At 49.8% G+C, this 17,492-nt stretch overlaps 1 protein-coding gene across 1 annotated transcript in view; it reads left to right on the forward strand.

Moving 5' to 3' along the window:
- The first annotated feature begins 237 nt into the window (after positions 1-237).
- LOC119395270 (uncharacterized) overlaps positions 238-17,492 on the forward strand; it is a 37,827-nt gene continuing 20,572 nt past the window's right edge. Inside the window, exons 1-2 of the mRNA XM_037662487.2 lie at positions 238-896; positions 11,089-11,337. Of these exons, the coding sequence (XP_037518415.1) occupies positions 845-896; positions 11,089-11,337 (301 nt within the window). The 5' untranslated portion in view covers positions 238-844. The remainder of the gene's footprint in view (positions 897-11,088; positions 11,338-17,492) is intronic.

A 17,492-nucleotide genomic window follows, 5' to 3' on the forward strand; every position in this document is an offset into this window, starting at 1 on the left:
CGCTGCGTAAGCGCGTGGACTGCTCAAAACTGGCGCGTTCCGCGAACGGCCGCTCGGCGAGGCCGGCGCAGCGCAGGCGACAACGCGTTTCCACGTCGGCGCCCCACGTCAACGCACCTTGCGGCATCCGACGCGCGACCACCGCTCCCATGCAGCGCTTCCTGAAGCGCCTTCTTCGGAGGGGCCCTCGCAAGGTGGCACCGAGAGCTCGAAGAACTGTTCGGCGAGCACCGAGCAACATCCGTGGGAACACAATGCGCGAACCGCTGCCTCTCAAACGACAGTCTGATAAGGGCCGCGCGCTTCCTCGCGCCGCGCACGTAAGCGAGGGCGTTCAAGCGGGCCGGGAAGAGCAGCGACGAAGACGTGAGCCGCGACGTCAGCGGCGTAGCGCTCGCACCCGGAAACCACCATCGCGGGAAAGTTTGAAAAAGGGGTGCGCGCGATAAGCGGAGGTGAGAAAGCGTTCGCCCCGAGCGCCGGCGTCACATCACCTGCAGAAGCGTGCGGAGTGTAAGCGAGACGCCGTGCATCATCGTGGCCGCGCGTGTGTATTTTTGTTTTCCCCGCGCCGACCGACCCCGAGCCCTCCCTCCGCCCGTGCCGAGGAGAGGAGTCGCAGAAAAGTCAACCCGAGCAGCGCGCGGGTAATTTTCGACAGGAAGGGAGAGGGACCGACACACGAGAGGAGAGCGCTGGCCGGCGGCCGCTGTCCGGAGTCCCCACCGAAACGTCAGTCGCACAGAGGCAGCGGTCAGGCTCGGACCTGTGCGCCCCCCGGGTCGTCGTGCCAGTGAGTCGGCCTCTGCAGCCTCCTCTGGACGAGCACGCCGCCGTGACCACGATGCGCGGAGGCGGCGGAGCAACCATCCTCCTGATGCTCGCCATCGCCCAAGGTCAGTCCTCTTCTCTCCACCGGGGAGTTACCACTGCGGTTCGCGCGGCGGTCGCCACGGTCTCTCACCTCTGCATATTGCGCACAGGTGGGAAGATCCTTGGTACGCGAACGTGCACGTGGCTGAACATGCCAGTGGATACGCCCGTTCTCCCAAATAACGATGTTTGTTCTTTGAATTGCCCATTAGCCGTTGCCGGTCACCTGTTGGGACGTTCTGATTTGAGAACGGGGTCACTTGTTTGATCTACGGCTGTGACTGCCGCATTCCAATGGGAGCGCTGTCTATGCGCGTTTAGTGTGTACTGTTGTTTTGATGAACCCCGAAAGGTACACGTTGGTCGAAATTCATTCGAAACCCATGTCTACGACGGCGTCTCTCATATATATTTGGGACTTTAAGCTTTGACCATTCGTTGCTACTCCGAAGAGTTCTTGGTTCTTGAATGTTCGTTGTCGGATATACTTAGCCAAAGATTGCACGACAGCTCATCAGGTCAGGATAACTTAAACTTTATGCCTTTTCTTCAAAAATACGCCTATACATTCAAGGTAACGCCTGTCCAATGTCCCTTGTTGTGCGGCAATTAATTTCTTATGGTATTTTTAAAAGTCGCATCTTCTTGATTAACGGTGAGTTTTTTTTTTTTTTCACAAAACGAAACAATAGGATTTTAGCGACGTGGTAGCTACGGTCACACGAGTGATAACTCGCGGTCCTAAATTCGTATAGAGGCTGCGTCACCTCTGCGCGTTTGCGCGCCTCCGTACTAACCTTGCGGTGAAAACTCCGTTCTCTCACAGGCGACGTTCGCGGCTATTCTTTCTCATTTCGCTCAGCCATTGGTGCCTTTTAGACGCTCGCATCGTCACGTCAGTGACACGAAGCAAGGGTTACTTTCACGCATGCTGTACTTTTTTTCTTGGATTACGTCCACACTGTTTGCATATCTGGTTGAATGTCGCAGCGAAAATACGGCTTCGCATCCGTGCGGACAGCACCATGCTCGGTCTCTGCCGCAGTAATGTGTAGATGTGAGCCCGTGCTCACACACTCACAAAAAAGCGTTTACGCCTAAATTGTTGGCAACAGAATATTTTAATCGAGACGTTGGACATATTACCATCGAAAGCGGCCAACCGAACAAAGAACAGTTGCGAAGGAAAGGCTTCAGTGTATTCGGGCTCCTCGCCGGAGCAGCGTTTATTATTTCACAAGCGCTGTTTTTATTCTGCGTATGGATCTGAGAGTTTCCCACCACTGCAAACTAGTGACGGTGGTGCCTTATTTAACTAAGGAAGTTGTCTTTCCCGAGTAATTTTCCCGTGTCTCTAAACTATATGGCTGTTGTTCGCCCTTATACAGAGTGCGGGAGATCCGCCGCGCGCGTCCAGATTTCTCGGTATGGCTGTTTGGACAGCTGAAAGTAGCTCCATAAGTCACGCACGGCGAGGTGGTGGCCTTTTGCCTTTGAATATTTATCGTCTTCGGAAAGCCCGTATGACAGAGCGGCTCTCTTTAGTAGTTCGCCTCCCTTTTACGCTTTCGTTACTCGTCGCGTTAAAGAGTTATTGCACTAGCGGAATGAAAAATTGTACCGGTATCTATACATACAGAAACTCGAAGAGCGGCTGCCAGCTTAGATCTTGCACTTATAGTAGGCTATATCGTATGCGCTGGAGACTCAGACCAGTTTCGACAATCGCGCAACTATAAATGGCCCTGCAATGGGGCTTCTATATGGTGTCGTGATATAGTTCTCGTTGACGAGAACTGTCGAGGGCAGCGTTAAAGGATAAGCTATCGAGACCATTTGCACGGAATCTTAAGCTATAAGACGCTGCTATTTGCGTTCTGCATTCAGGGGAGGCATACAAGGCTGAGTTCTTTATAGCCGGCTCATTAAGGTCTCCCTTTGCTCAAAAAAAAAAAAAAGAAAGAGAGAGAGAGAGAGAGGGGAGGGGAGGAGGGCCCTTCGACCCACATAAGCTGCTTCCATGTACAGTCGCCCATTTTTTTAAGTATCGTATAGGCGAGCGTCCTTAAGACGTCCCTAAGAAAATACAGCCATAAGACGATTGGCCCAGCTGCGCGCTCTGTGGCCATGCGCTCACCCTTTTTGCAACGTAACTAGGCTCCTAACGCACAGAAAAGGCGCCTCTCGCGTAGGCTCGTTAAAGATTTGCGTGACTGCGTATATGTTTGTTTGGGGCCAGGGGTATGTATGTGTGCGTGTTGCTGGCCACCGCGAGGTGGGGGGAGGGGGGGGAAGAGTGACCTCGAATTTTGGTGGATGCGCCCGGACTACCCGAGCACCCCTTCCACCCGCGCACACATCCGCCGCCGGCTTTAAGCCCTGCTTGGCAGAGTTTGTTCCGTGCCGTTGGCAATGGCGATTGCTGAGAAGACTGCAGACAGTCTATTTTGCAATGCTTTAGCGGGTAAGATAAAGCCACAGGCTATAAGAAGAAACATTCAACTCGCAAGATGAACTACCAGGACGGAAAACGTGAATGGGAAGCCATATCGCTGTCCTTGCATTTCACTTTTATCAAAATGTGGACGGCCTTGACTAGGCATCCCAATGCATAAGTGCACGGGGTGCGGCGTATTTGTGTTACGTCTCACGTTACCGGCTCGATAATTTTTTTTCTGATCTGCATTGTTCTTCTTGTAATTGTAGCTTGTGGCGACACAGCTCACATTGTTATTCTTTGCCACTTGAGGTTCAAAAAGAAATAAAGTGCACTAGGTCCAGAAAATGCAGGTGTGGATTGTACTGTATACAGAAAGTCAACAGGTGCATCTCAGCGTTCAAACATAGACGGTGTCGACAGCTGGCCACAATTGCTCAAGAAGCGTTTATTCTGATTTCATACTCGTGCTAATTATTAAAAAGATACGTTAGCAATCTGCTATCTCAAACATGGTTATTCACGCACTTCGGCTGAAACTGTTTCGCACATTTTGCTCACTAAATTATATAATCTGGGTCCCTCGTTCGCAAAGCACCTCTCAAGCTTGGGAATTTAATGGGAATGTTTAGGAAGGGTGAGTTCTCCACCGGGTGTCTTTTTTCTCGCCCTCTGGCCGACGAGAAAAAGCTCCGGTTGCGAGAGAAGCTAGCGTAATTTAGGAGCCAACTGAGTCGCGCAAGGCGTACTGTAGCCTTACAGAGCCGTGCCTCGTTGTTCGCTACTGAAGACAGGCGCACCACTCGGCAGAACTGAAATACAACCACGAGAAATATGACATTTTTGTTTCGGCCGTTTGTGCCCATGCGTTCGTCTGTCGGGGTCTTCGTAAATTACTACAGAAGTTTGTCGCGCAACTATGAGTGCCCTCTGTCTCCACTTCGCCCTTACATTCCGTCACATCCGTGTAGCTTAGAAAAGCGGACGTGCACTGCCTTTCCTAAATCTAACCTCTCTACCTTTCCTCGTTTCCCTCTCTCTCTTCAAACAACGGCGACCCCAAGCGATCTCAAAGTTGACGCCTCGCCCTGTTGGAGATAAGAAAAGAAAAAAACAATGCACGACGATGCATTGTTTTGCTAGCTGTGCTGCGTACCCGACTTCGCTTTTCCGTGTTGCGTGTGTGAGGTCTACCTCCCTTCTTTGCTTTGTTCGCGTCGAACCGAAGCACTGATGATCTTTCGGCGGTCAGTGCTGTTGCATTCTTCCTGGTGTGCATACTATCTTCAGCCGTGCTCAGTGTCATAGAAGGAGAGGGAGAAACGACACGTAATCGTCCCTTCCTCTACCGCTCCGTGACGGAACGAAGTAATACGGACGCTCAGGCGCGCATCATCGGAGACATCAGAAGCGGGTTCCCGTCGCTCCGCAATGCTGCCCTCCAATCTCGGCGAAAGGGTCAATGCTACCCGTCTGCAATGCGCGACGCGGCCTCAGCCTATACACCGGAACGGATCCTCGGTGTTCTCTGGGGAACCGACCGGCTCCATCTGTGGAAGAAAAAGAAGAAACAGGCCCTGCGGCCACTTGTCTCGTCGTGGGCAGCGTGTCTTCCTGCCGCTGCTATCAGGTGTCTCCCTCCAGCTTGTACGAGGCGCGTGAAGAAAAAAGACGAATGGCATGTTTTTGAAATGCACGCCACCAGTATAGGAAAATATGGGATCCACCTTCTTCGAGGGGCGAGCTGAGGAGGAGGGGTCTGTTTGTTGAAGCAGATGATTCGTGCGCTCGTAGCTGACTGTCGCTACACGGCGCATCGCACGATTTCGGTCGCAACCTCGTGCACGTAAATAGATGCGGCTGTTATCTCGCAGACATACAGTGCATGGATTAAACGGCGTGGACTATAGGAATGCATACGATCGACGCCACTGGGCCGTCGAAAACACAGCGAAAAGCATCGGAACGTATTCCGAGCGTCTTTTCGAAGGCACAGACACACTTTGCGTGTACTGGATCAACTAAAACCCACTTCCATAATTTGTATTTGTGTGCGCTTGTATACTATGTATGTCACGGTTTTTTTTTATTATTATTATTTTACGTAGCGTGATGAAGCTTGCTTTGACTGTCGTATTTCTCTATGCGTGCATTATTTCATATGTGTATCGTCCTCATCTGTGCTTCTGCTTATCTCAGGCTGCATCGCGGCGCCATGGGTGTGTTTGGAATTCTCTATACATGCACACGCTGGCAATCAGTGTGGCGCGACTTGTTGTCGCCTTTTATACGTATATGCTGGCGTTGTATAGAATCGCACTCTGTGTTCTAATTTTTTTAACCTATGACGTTGTGTATGATCTGACAATATTTTTATTGGTGTTGCTACCATGTGACTACGAGTAGCCGTCATCATCATAGCGCGGCTGCGTATCGTCCATTTTGATTTCAATAAACACACACGACACAAAACGCGTACACGATCCGAACTGTCAAAAGGTCTTAATAATAATATTAATATCTGGGGTTTAACGTCCCAAAACCAAGATATGATTATGAGAGACGCCGTAGTGGAGGACTCCGGAAATTTCGACCACCTGGGGTTCTTTAACGTGCACCTAAATCTAAGTACACGGGCCTCAGACATTTTCGCCTCCACCGAAAATGCATGTCAAAAGGTCTTACCAGGATATATTCCCGCAAAACCTTATAAGCGTAATCAAGTACTTTTAGAGCTAATTTGTACAATAGCGAAGTCGGAGGATGCTTCCTGTACTGGCATCGATAAGTGAAGCATCAGTTGTCATCGCTACCAGCAATATATATGAAAACACGGAGAAGAAGCGTGGGCTTTTACGTTTTTACAGGTTGTGCTTTCTTACTGCACTTTAGTTGACCGTACTTTGGTAGAACAGCTCGTTGCTGGTGGTTCCCGTATCTTCGCAACACTGTCTGCAAACGGTTATGCGTGCGCGTCGAGCTAAAAATGGCTAATGCTCCCATGACGACAGTTAGTAACGCTATTCTGTGAGTCAGGAAATGTGTGGCGCAGCAGTGCGCTAACAGTGAAAGGTCGAGAAATAGCTGACGCAAACGGCTTGTCTATGCTAAAGGACCTTGACCGTGTCCACTAGCGTCGGCAGTTCTGTGCATGCGTAGAACCATAACCTTGTGTGGGCCTTTTTGCAAACAGGCAGATATAGCATCCCCTGAGTTTGGGTGCGCTACTTCTATAACTTCGAAATAATATTTATGAGCTTCTACGCATAATCTAACTGTCCTACAACGCTTAGTGACGCGTAAGTGTTGTTTATACCCACCGTGGTGGTTTAGCAGCCTATATATAGCACGAGTGTGCCGGTTCGATTCTCGGCATGGCGGCCGCACGTTTAATTAATATCTGGGGTTTAACGTCCCAAACCACGATATGATTATGAGGAACGCCGTAGTGGAGGGCTCCGGAAATTTCGACCACCTGGGGTTCTTTAACGTGCGCCTAAATCTAAGTACACGGGCCTCAAACACTTTCGCCTTCATAGAAAATGCAGCCGCCGCGGCCGCGGCCGCACGTTTATGCTGACGAAACGCGAAAACACCCGTGTACTTAGATTTAGGCCCACATTAACGAACCCCAGCTGGTCAAACAAAATAACGAACTCCAGATGGTCAAAATTAATCCGGAGTCCGCCAATACGGTGTGCCTCATAAGCTTAGCATAGTTTTGACACGTAAAAACACCACACTTTTTATGGTGTTGCTTTACAGATAGCGACAAAGGACGTCGCCTTAAACAGACTGATTGAATTGAGCATTCATGAGCAATTAATGTCGGAAATGGAAGCGCGAAACTCGTGGTATGACGTTATTGAAGAGGCTGGCTGAATGACAAGAAGTCAACAGCGAAATTTTTGCACGTATCATTATACACTTCGTAATTTCCATTATGACAGCCTGATTTTGTGTATATGACAGAAAATGAGCAAATGTTGCTCCTTCATACTTGAAGCAAGGCGTATCTGTGGTGCGCGGTTTCGAGAAAACGGAAGTGGGAAAGCAGCCAGACTTCGTGCAGTTTTACTTGAGGGCGGCTTGGCTGCTGCTGCGGAGGTTCGCGGGATGAGCAAACATGTGGCCGGGCCACAACACGGCAGTTCCGCCACAGAATGCCTATCCTTGCGGTGAATAAGCTGGTACTGACTTAAGGCCTGCAAGTCGTGTTTGTGCGCAAAACGACAGATACGTTGCGCGGGATAATGTCTGACGTTAGCTAGGACAGAACTACGGCCAAAACGTTCCTTATATCCGGATATCAGGAAGAGTGCCAGGAAAGGCTGCGATAGCCTCCTAAACTATCGCTTGCTTGCGCTGCGCGCGCGTGCGATACGAGACGACTCCAGTGGAATAAACTGAGCTGCGACAGTCCCACTGCGTAGACCCTGTAATTCGCTTCTAGACGTTTCCTGCGCGCATGCGCGCCCTAGCTTTATGGTAAATTGTGCACCGCGAAGATGACATGCTATATTGCTCAGGCACGGCGATATAAAAGTTATCTTTATGTTTGCCGAGGGGACGGCACCAGTTTAAGAAGCCAAGGCTATCTTAAATAGCTTAAATATTTGCTTAGTCCAGCGGGCCAGAAGCACATGGAGTCAGCGCTTCCTTGGCATTCCTTTCTCGCATAAACCATCCCAATGGCCACTGAGAGAATAGCAGTGCAAAAGCGCCGGCGAGACTGTAGGCCGCTGAGAGCGCCGAATTCTGTGAGTTATATTTCCTCGAAGACCCCCGCACAGAGCTTCGGGGCGGCGCCCCGCAAAGTACTTCGCCAAGTGCGCCGCATGCATATGCTACGAAGCAGGGCGCGCGCGGGCTTTGAAGTTATACCATGCAGACGCGCGTTATCGATTACAGTGCCGTTTAAAAGTCACGCATTCGTGAGCTAATCAGGTATCTCTTGCGGCCATCTCCGCCCCAAAGTGGTGCACTCTGCTTCACACTTTCTCCTTTGTTTTCTTTTCGAGCCGTGTATAACCAGATGACTTCGACGAAGACTTCAACGTGCGCTGCACTCCTCGCGCGGGGCCAGTTCTTCGAACCCGGTCGAAGCGGTGGGCCTGTATACGGTATCTGGTGGGGAAGGGGGGTGGCGACCTTGCCGGTGGTGTTCAGCTGGAAGCCACGCCGCCGGCCTTGAGAGAACTGGCGCCCTCCGCACGGGCTCAGGAAGCGACCAGGGCGAAGCTATACATGTATACGAACGGGCGCACCGCGCCTCTCGTGTACGAGCTGCGCACGCGACTCGCACCTCAGCGGTGCACCTCCGCAGAAAGCCGAGAACCACTTCGCAGTAATTTCTCTTTGCGTTGGCGCGGCTATTCGCTTTCTCGGGATCTGAGCCACGGCACATCCTATAGCGTGCGAAAAAAAACAAACAAACTGATAATGGATAAATTACTGCAGCAGTTCACGAACGTTATACCTCCGGCTCGTTTACTGCGCGTCAACATCGCACGTTGCAGGCGTCGGGTGCGCTAGGTGTCGGGCGACCCATCGTTAGCCTTTCATATTATCTGTTGTTTCTCTTCTTCTTTATTTTCTATGTAATTTGCTACGCCTATAAATGCTGTACAGCGCGAAGCTTATGCGAAATAGTTGGTTGCTGTTTGTGCTTTTTTTTGTTATCTACTTTCGTTACTTCTCGATAGGACGTCGTGCCCCGAACGCGCCGGTGGGATTCGTTCGGGGAGCAAATGAGGACATTTCCTTCCAAGAACAACCATCCGCGTTTGCAAGTACAATGCCCGGATTGTGGGGTTAAGAAGCAAAGCTTGCTCTTTGGAGACTCGGTGTGAGGTCTGTGGCGATATTTAGTGAAAAGCAATGTCGCATTTGTTTTTGTTTTCAGCCCTGTCATCACCGGAATCGCGACTACAGGAGTTGCCGTCGCTCGCGGCGATGGCACTGACCAGCTCTAGAGAATGGAAAAGACAGTCGCAGTATGGCTTGCATAACACCGGAAATCTCGGAACCAATCGGCACCATCCCGTTTGCATTGTTATCCCCTTACCCTCCTCCCCACCTCGATTTCTTGTTTCATTTTTTTTTCTTCTATAGTGTAGAATGCTATACCTTTCAGCCGGTAATTTAATCATACCTTGTTATTTCTTCACAGATAAATTTATGTCTCTCACCTAAGGACACAAAGCGTGATGCGTAACAGTAATGTTGAGGACGTCCTTCGTATGCTTCTTATAGCCCTTTCTCGATGCGCTTACCTTGTTCCTTTTTAAATGCAATTGGGAAACAACGCGCTCATGGAAAACGCTCGCTTATCACTATAGTCCAATCCGTGCTATTAGAGTTCGATTCCTGCCACTGCGCTCATTTTTAACAGCGGAACTGTTTAGGCCGGAGGTTCCGCCGTGAGGTGTTCGCAAAAACTCGACGGGTATGCGGCACTGAAAGCGGATATGTGCCAAGCAGCTCCTAGCATAGCATAGCCTTGTATAGTGTAGTATAGCAGGGGGTGGGGATGGGAAAGGGAAATGAAGGTGGGGAGGAATGATGAGATGGAGAGGAGGAGGGGGCAGAGTAAAGCATAGCATGGCCTTGTATGGTATAGTACAGCAAGGGGTTGAGAAAGGGAAGTGAGGGGAGGGGAGAGTGTAACGAATAGCTTATTCTTGTATAGTATAGTATAGCAAGGCGTGAGGAACGGAAGTGAGGATGAGGAGGAGGGAAAGGAGGAGGGGAACGCCACCAGCTCCGCTCTTTCCTCAGTCTTCGCACCACTAGTGCGTAGCTGCCCCGATTTTTTATTCTTACGGCTTACACTTGAGAGTAGTCTTGCTTGTGCTTGTTCATGTTGTGTTTCATGCTGAAAGAAGAGGCAGTTCAAAGAAGAAGAAAAAAAAAAAAGATGCGCGGAAGGATTCATAGTACTGTGAAACTTCAAGTTTCGCATCAAGCGCGCCTTGGGGTATTGCCAAGAAATAGCGTGACACTATTTGTGACGCCATTTATGGCACAATCACACATTAAAGAACGCCCTTGTTCGGGATGGGGGTGGGGCCATTTGAAGCGATGGGATTTTAAAAACGCGAGGTTTCGAGCTAGTTGGTACCCCACACTCAACAATACTAGGCGCAAAAACTTCCAGGCAAGAGACGGCAGCAAACACTGACGTCTGCGGCTGTGCGCCATTGCTTAAAGTTGGCTCTGTTTGCTCTACGGCGATCAGCTTACGCGAGCAATTGTTGAGGCAGCCCAAATTCAGAGCAAATATTGTAGATGTGTCAGCGTGACCTCCGTGTCATTGAGCATAAATGAGCTATAGCCTTCTGAGGGGGGAGGGGGTGCTTCAGAATGGTGGCGTTGATACAGATGTGCGTGGACGCACTTCACATGCTTATGTTCGAAACTTATCATGTGTTGCTTGCGAATAAGCAATAAGCTATTCATTTGAAATAAAAAAGAGTTGGAAGTTGGCGCTCGTCCGTGTTCGTTGCCCTCTCTTGTCTGAAAGTGTTTGGTGCCCTATAGTATTGTTGAGTAGGGATTTTGAAGAAAGTTATACCTGAACAACAGAGCCTTCTTTTGAGAGCACCCTTACATTAAAGCACTGGCCCATCAGCGAAATCAACTACATGTTTCACTTTCAATTCTGAAACGATCCAGTCTTCTCGCTCATATAGTGCTTCGGCATGGACAATCCGCGTAAAACAGAGGTTATGGGGCACTGCAGCAAACGGTGCGATGAAACACCACTTGATGCGCAGGAACGCCCACCGAGCGGAGCAAATACTTGCCCATTGTGTTTCCCGAGGAGAAGCCGCCGTGTCCCGCTGGCCTCGTGTGCCGGGACATCACGCTATGCTCGTCGGCCATCAACCAGGTACGCAGTGGCGGCAGGCCCACCATATGCGGCTGGAACCGACACGTGGCCAAGGTGTGCTGCCCGCAGGACTCCAGGGTCGGCACGGGCCGCCCTTATACGCCAGAGTTCATCGCCTTCCGCAGGCCTTCGGGTGAGTAGCAACAATGGCCAGTTCGCATTCGCTGCGCGATTGCCGAAGAGCATTCGCGAAGTAAAATGTTGCGAATTCGGCCCCAGGCTTTCCCCACAAGCATTGAGTGCTTCGCTGTGCAGCACACTGCCATATCCCATATTGAGCCGCATTGTAAACACTGCATGCGAGCTGACATCCCAACTATGTGCAGCCAAGGATTACTTGTAATGCATCTGTATTGTATATCTGTCTGTAACCAGATGAGTGTAACTCACAATGCGTCGTTCAAGAATTGTGGGAAATTGATACGTACGCGCCGGTAGCTGTTCTTTTTTTCCACAGGCTCGATACTGGCAGCGTATGTTGCCTGAATAACTTCGGCGATGTGCTTGAGGATGCACTGGGAGCTAGTTGTAATATCATAACGATCGTGCAACGGCACAAAGAGTATGCGAATTCTCAAAGAGTACATTTTTCACCTTTGTGATTCCGTTTCACACCAAAAAGGTAAAACCCCTGGTGCTGTCGCCTTTTCTGGACCACCCGCGGTGAAGCGTGGTGTTTTGACGGTGTGTTCAACGTCTAATTGTCACCCAATGGCAATACCTTAAGGTTATTTAAGTTTCGCCACCGGATATCAAAAGGCCGCGAAAACTGTTGCTTAGTACAGCGGTCACTGGAAACAAACTGGCGATGCGGCAAAGTTTCATTTGTCGAACATTGCAAGCCGGTCCAAACGACATTTAAGCCGTAGTCCGAGTTCAGACAGATGCGAGGCCCCAATTGGATGGGATATTGCGGTCCTGACTCGATCGAACTAAGCCTCGGTTTCGCAACATTCGCCGAGTTCGCTGCGAGAAGGGCTATTTCGAGAAGCATGCGCTCGCGAAGGAACGTGGAAGGCGCCCGTGCGTCCCAAGTGTCGCACATCCTGCGCCGGAAACGCGCACCTCGTGATTTCCGATCCAATAAGCTGGTCAAGGGGAACGGCCCTTGCTGTTTTCTGGGAAGAAGTACCATGGCGGTCAGCAATGACGTCACTCGATAAGCCGGAAGGCCTATATACCATTGGAGGCACCTCGCACTTAGAATGGCTGGTACAATCTCGCCGCTCTAATGAGACGCTTAATAATTGTCGAGCGACAGGAAGAAACGCCGTTCAGGTATAATAGGACACATCGTGAAAGTCAAAGATTCCCTGGAACTCTTAATTCCATCGGCTGCATAAATTAAAGGTTTTTTTTTTTTCTCAGAGTACTTGGAGACGACTCCGGATTCACTAACGCCGGTGAGCATGCACGCAATCGTCTATTTCACTGTATCAACGACCCTAGCCGAACAGCGTCACGAAATTTCGCTCCGCGGTTTGAGCCACGCCCAAATTAGCCTTTTGGCATTTATTGCGTACATAATGCTACCAGCTCTCTGAGCAACGGTAGAAACAAAATTTATCTTAGCTTTGCGGAGTCCTGCGCGCGCAAGACTTATAATTAAAGCTTGCGGTTTGGCGCCGGTATTTCGTCGTTATAATTTTTCCCGAATAACAAAGAACATATAAATGTGCGTGTAAGCGAAGGCTTTGTGAAAAAGGAGTCAGTCAAACTGCTCGTGGCCGGAGCAGTTCCAAACACACGCGTATATATTTATAGCGGGGGTTATATAGCGTGTGTTTGAGGGGGTAGTAGACCTATACGGGACTCGCGCGAACGAAGCTGTCGGACATGTTGCATTTTGGCGAATTCCCATGCGACAAGGCACGTTATATCGCGCTGCCCACGCGCACTTCGCATACTTGTATACTCAAGTTCGCACGAGTACCGTCACCGGGAGGGAATTAACCCCGTTGAGTTCAGCAATAATGTCGTGAGGTCATTCGTTATCCTTCTAACAAAGGGGAAAAATTCAAGCTGCTACGCAATAAAAGCACGCACAGATACAGAAGCTCCGGCTATAGAACTGTTGGCCTTGAATAATGATGCCATGAACTTGGCACCGAGACGGATATATATATTTTACGGGTGTCTATTTCCGATTACGGAATTGAGGTTCGCGCACTTTGGACTGGTTTCTTATACACCTCCGCATGTATACACATGCTGGCACGTTGTAGGTACTAAAGTCAACTGCCCTCCCGTTTCTTCATCGCGAGTTCTTTGGCGAAGTATAGAACTGGCCCTCCTGCGGAAGTGCTTTTCTTTATTTTTCCGCGCACGTTCCCCAGGGTTTCGTCACCGGCGGGGGAATCGCCGAAGCTCGAGTCAGCCTGATATTTTCTTTTCTTGTTCAAGGCCGCCTCGAAAGGCTGTCGCTGGACAGCCGTGCACTGTCGCTAAGAGGGAGAGAAAAGCGTTACAAGAACTGATCAGACACGCTCCGTCTGGCAGCTGGGCGCGTGCGCTGAATAATCGGCAGATACCGACAGCCCGCCGCTGAAATGCACGCTTCCTGGGACTTTCGTGCGCGACGCATGATGCAATTTCTTGCAACTGAATTGAAGCGTTCCGTGCGTTCATTGCTAACTACAGGTCACTTCCTGTGTTAAGTGCTTTCGCGAAGCTCCGATCTGAGAAGTAGTCAGCGAGGCAGTCCCGTTCCACGCTTTAGTTTCTAGTCGCAGCGTTTATCAGATGAGATGTTTCTTACCGATCTGGACTAAACTTCTCCTAGGTTTGGGCATCCGCTATTGTGTTTAGTGCGAGATGCGAAAGCGTCCTCTTCTATGTGTACGTAGTGCATACGTGTTAGCAAGCCGTGAAAAGCATTGAGGTATGATTAGCAAAAGTAACCGCAAAAACACGCGTGACAGAGACAGAGACAACACGAATCGGTACTGACTGACTTCTTTTCAGTACCGCATCGTGTTGTCCCTTTCTCTCTCCCGTGTGCTTTTGCGGTCACTTTTCCTAATCATGAATCACCAACTGGCCTACACCCGCACTTTTCTAAGTAACATTGACTTCTATGTCACTGCATGCGATTCCGGAACACAAAAGTGTGGTCATCTTCATAGCCGCGGCGTGTTATCTCGGGACGTAAAAGCGCGTTATATATAGTTTCATTTGTTCCATGCTTCATCGATAATCGAGATATGTGTACGGAAAATATGATGAAAAAAAGACCTTGGCCGTCCCCATGCTTACTATTTGGCCTTCTTCTGGTGTAAACAACCGTCGTGCGTAAGGGGGAATTCTGCTTGCTCACGTTGCGCCCATATGAAGCGATCGGGCTATTATCATACCAATTCACGGTACGTACAGGCTCCGCGTGTTGACGGTGCACGCTTAAAATAACAATTACCCGACGGCAAGAATTTACAGCGTCCGTCGATAAGCGCTACAGCCATTGCGTGTTGGTACTTGAGCCCAATGTGAAAAAACACGCCCTAGAACTATTTCTAAGAGAAAATTGTCGCTAATATCGGTACTGGGCGTATTATTAAAGCGAATGCAGTCAGGTCAGCTAATGACGAAGCGCATGTGCGGACTAAAATTTGTGTGCCCTTCTTTTCCGTATTCGAATTCCAGCCGATCCTGATACTTGGCCCGAAATTGATATTAATGAGGACCGTTAACCAGTGGCAAAGTTCACTAACAAGGAAGGAGCTTCGTTAAATTGGCCCCTGGCCTGCTTCGAGTGAGCGTGCAAGACTAGATGACCATTAGAAGGTGATACACAAAAGGATTGTCCTTCCACCTCGTCCCATTAATTGTAAATGTTTGTGCGAAGGAAGGCCAAATTAAACAATCTTACGATTCTCTATTCGCCATACACAGTATACATAACGAGCCAAGGAGCCCATACTCTTGCACTTGCATAACAGCTGCTGTGAAAGTGCATTCAGCGTTCGCCGGCGCGGTGGTATAGTGGTTAAGGTGCTCGGCTGCTGACCTAAAGGTCGCGTGTTCGATCCGTGGCGCTCGCATTTAGATGGAGGCGAAATGCTGAAGGCCCATGTAACGGTGCAATGTCAGCGCACGTTAAAGAACACCGGATGGTCTAAATTTCGGGAGCCCCCCCCCCCCCCTTACAGCGTGTCTCATAATGATATCGTGGTTTTGGCACGTAAAACACCGCAAATTATTATTATTGCATTAAGCGATCATAGAGGTCGCGAAAACATAGGCCGATATAGCGATCGGGGTTTGCATTCGCAAAACGTTTTCGTCTCGTAAGCGTTCGTTTCCAATGCGTCTTTAGTCAAAATTGGCTGTAAAATTCCAGTTTAGATCAAAATGTTTGTTTAATGCCGCATCACTTCTGCGTGTCGCGCTAATTGCACCAAATATGGGGTGTTGTCGACCATCTTCAGTTGCGACGAGGGCGAGGCAGCATTATCGTACCGGTCGGTCGTCTTTACACGAGTCGCCGTGTTGAGCAGCGCTCGGATACAGTTTATTGCCGACGTCAGCGGGTGGGTGCGATTACGGCATCCGCTTCCTCGCGCGCTGCACATTTCGTCGCCACGCTCGACCGCCGTCACCGCCACCGATCGGAAGCGCTGCCGGCCCGCGTAAGTAAAAAGGCTGTCGGTGCGCGTGGATCCAATGGTCAAGTAGCTTATTGTTGCTTCCTGCAGGGAACTTGCGGGGAGAAGGAAACGCGTTCGTGTATGCATATAGGCGCGGGGGACGGCGAAAATGACCAGAGGCGAGAGCACTGTGTATTCACCAAGGGCTCCAAGGTCGCGCGGTCACCACCAGCGCAGCGGCTGTTCCATTTGCTCGGGCCGAAAGACAAAACACGAGAGCGGGGGAAACGGAAAAAAACCGTGGCACGCGATATCTCGCGAATCCGTGCCCCCTCAGCGAAGGACGAGGAATACCCCGGTTTCTCGTGATGCGCTTTTATGATATATATATATATATATATATATATATATATATATATATATATATATATATATATATATATATATATATATATATTTTTTTTTTTTAGCAAGACCGTCTTATGCTGGTCAATCTTGCGGGTAACCGGCCAATGGCAGCGACTTTTTCGAACAAATAGCTTTGTGAATTTGTCTTCTGATGCATGAGTGTTCCGTAATACGAGGTTAAGGTCTTAAGATCTTATTGTATATATGCGCCTGCTATTATTCATTGCTGTATATACGCCTCCTTTGTTGACAGCCATGCTGCTTACGCAGCCGGTGCTGTACGATGAAGGAGAACGGCTATAGAATGACGGAAAGCTTAGAACATTCGTAAGGGATTCTTGGTTGGAAATAACAGGCGTATTCAGGACCGCCGTTTTCGTTGCCTTTTAACACGAAAGTGTTTTATGGCGGGGTCCACCAAGACTTCAGTGACGTATTTCCGTCACGGAAATGACGTCGAAAAAATATACACAATCAGATGGCAAAGAAAAAAAGGTACCGTGAACGGGCATCGAACCCACGACCACTCGGTCCGCAACAACAGATGCCGGGCACGCTATCCACTGCGCCACGGTCAGACTCTGGAGGCTTTAGGAACGCGCCTTTTATATCTACCACTCTCCTCTCCCGGTCGGCTGGGTTGTGTTGACCTCTGGGAGTGGTAAGGTAAAGTAATTCGTCATTGCCGTGGCCTCCGCGACTAGCACCTGCAACGCGTTACGCGTCCGTCCCATTCGGCGCGTTTTCAATAGAAGTTAAATTTTGTCAATAGCTTAACACACCACGAGGTGGCGACCTTTCCCCAAGCGTCGTAAAAGCGTCGCCCTCGCTTAGCATCACGCTAATACAAACCAAAAATAGCTCTGCGACGCGCGCCTGCCTCACCTGGCTGTAACCCCGCGTTCCCCGTTGTCGCGCTCGCCCCGAGAAAAATCGCGGCCAGGCTACCGGGGCGACACGACGCGCTTTGCGTTTCCCTCTAGTGCAGCCGTGGGTGTTCAATCACAATTTAACATGCCGCGGGATGGCGAACAAGCTCTGCGTCCAATATACGACGCTCTTCTGGCTATCACACCTCGTTCACTGATTACGCTTTCACCGTTAACTACTACAGCTACCACAAGGGTTTGTTTAATCATTTAACATGGACGTTAGCCGTCGGGATGCATATGTACCACCAATCATCAAAGTGGGTGCATACACGTTAAACGGCGCCATTAGCTGCCAGACATCAATATACATTGTGCAAACTCTCTTATATCAATGTACAGTAAGCATTCAGTTACTTCTGTAAGGG

This window comes from Rhipicephalus sanguineus, chromosome 1, assembly GCF_013339695.2.
Source record: "Rhipicephalus sanguineus isolate Rsan-2018 chromosome 1, BIME_Rsan_1.4, whole genome shotgun sequence".
NCBI classification, from domain to species: Eukaryota; Metazoa; Arthropoda; class Arachnida; order Ixodida; family Ixodidae; genus Rhipicephalus; species Rhipicephalus sanguineus.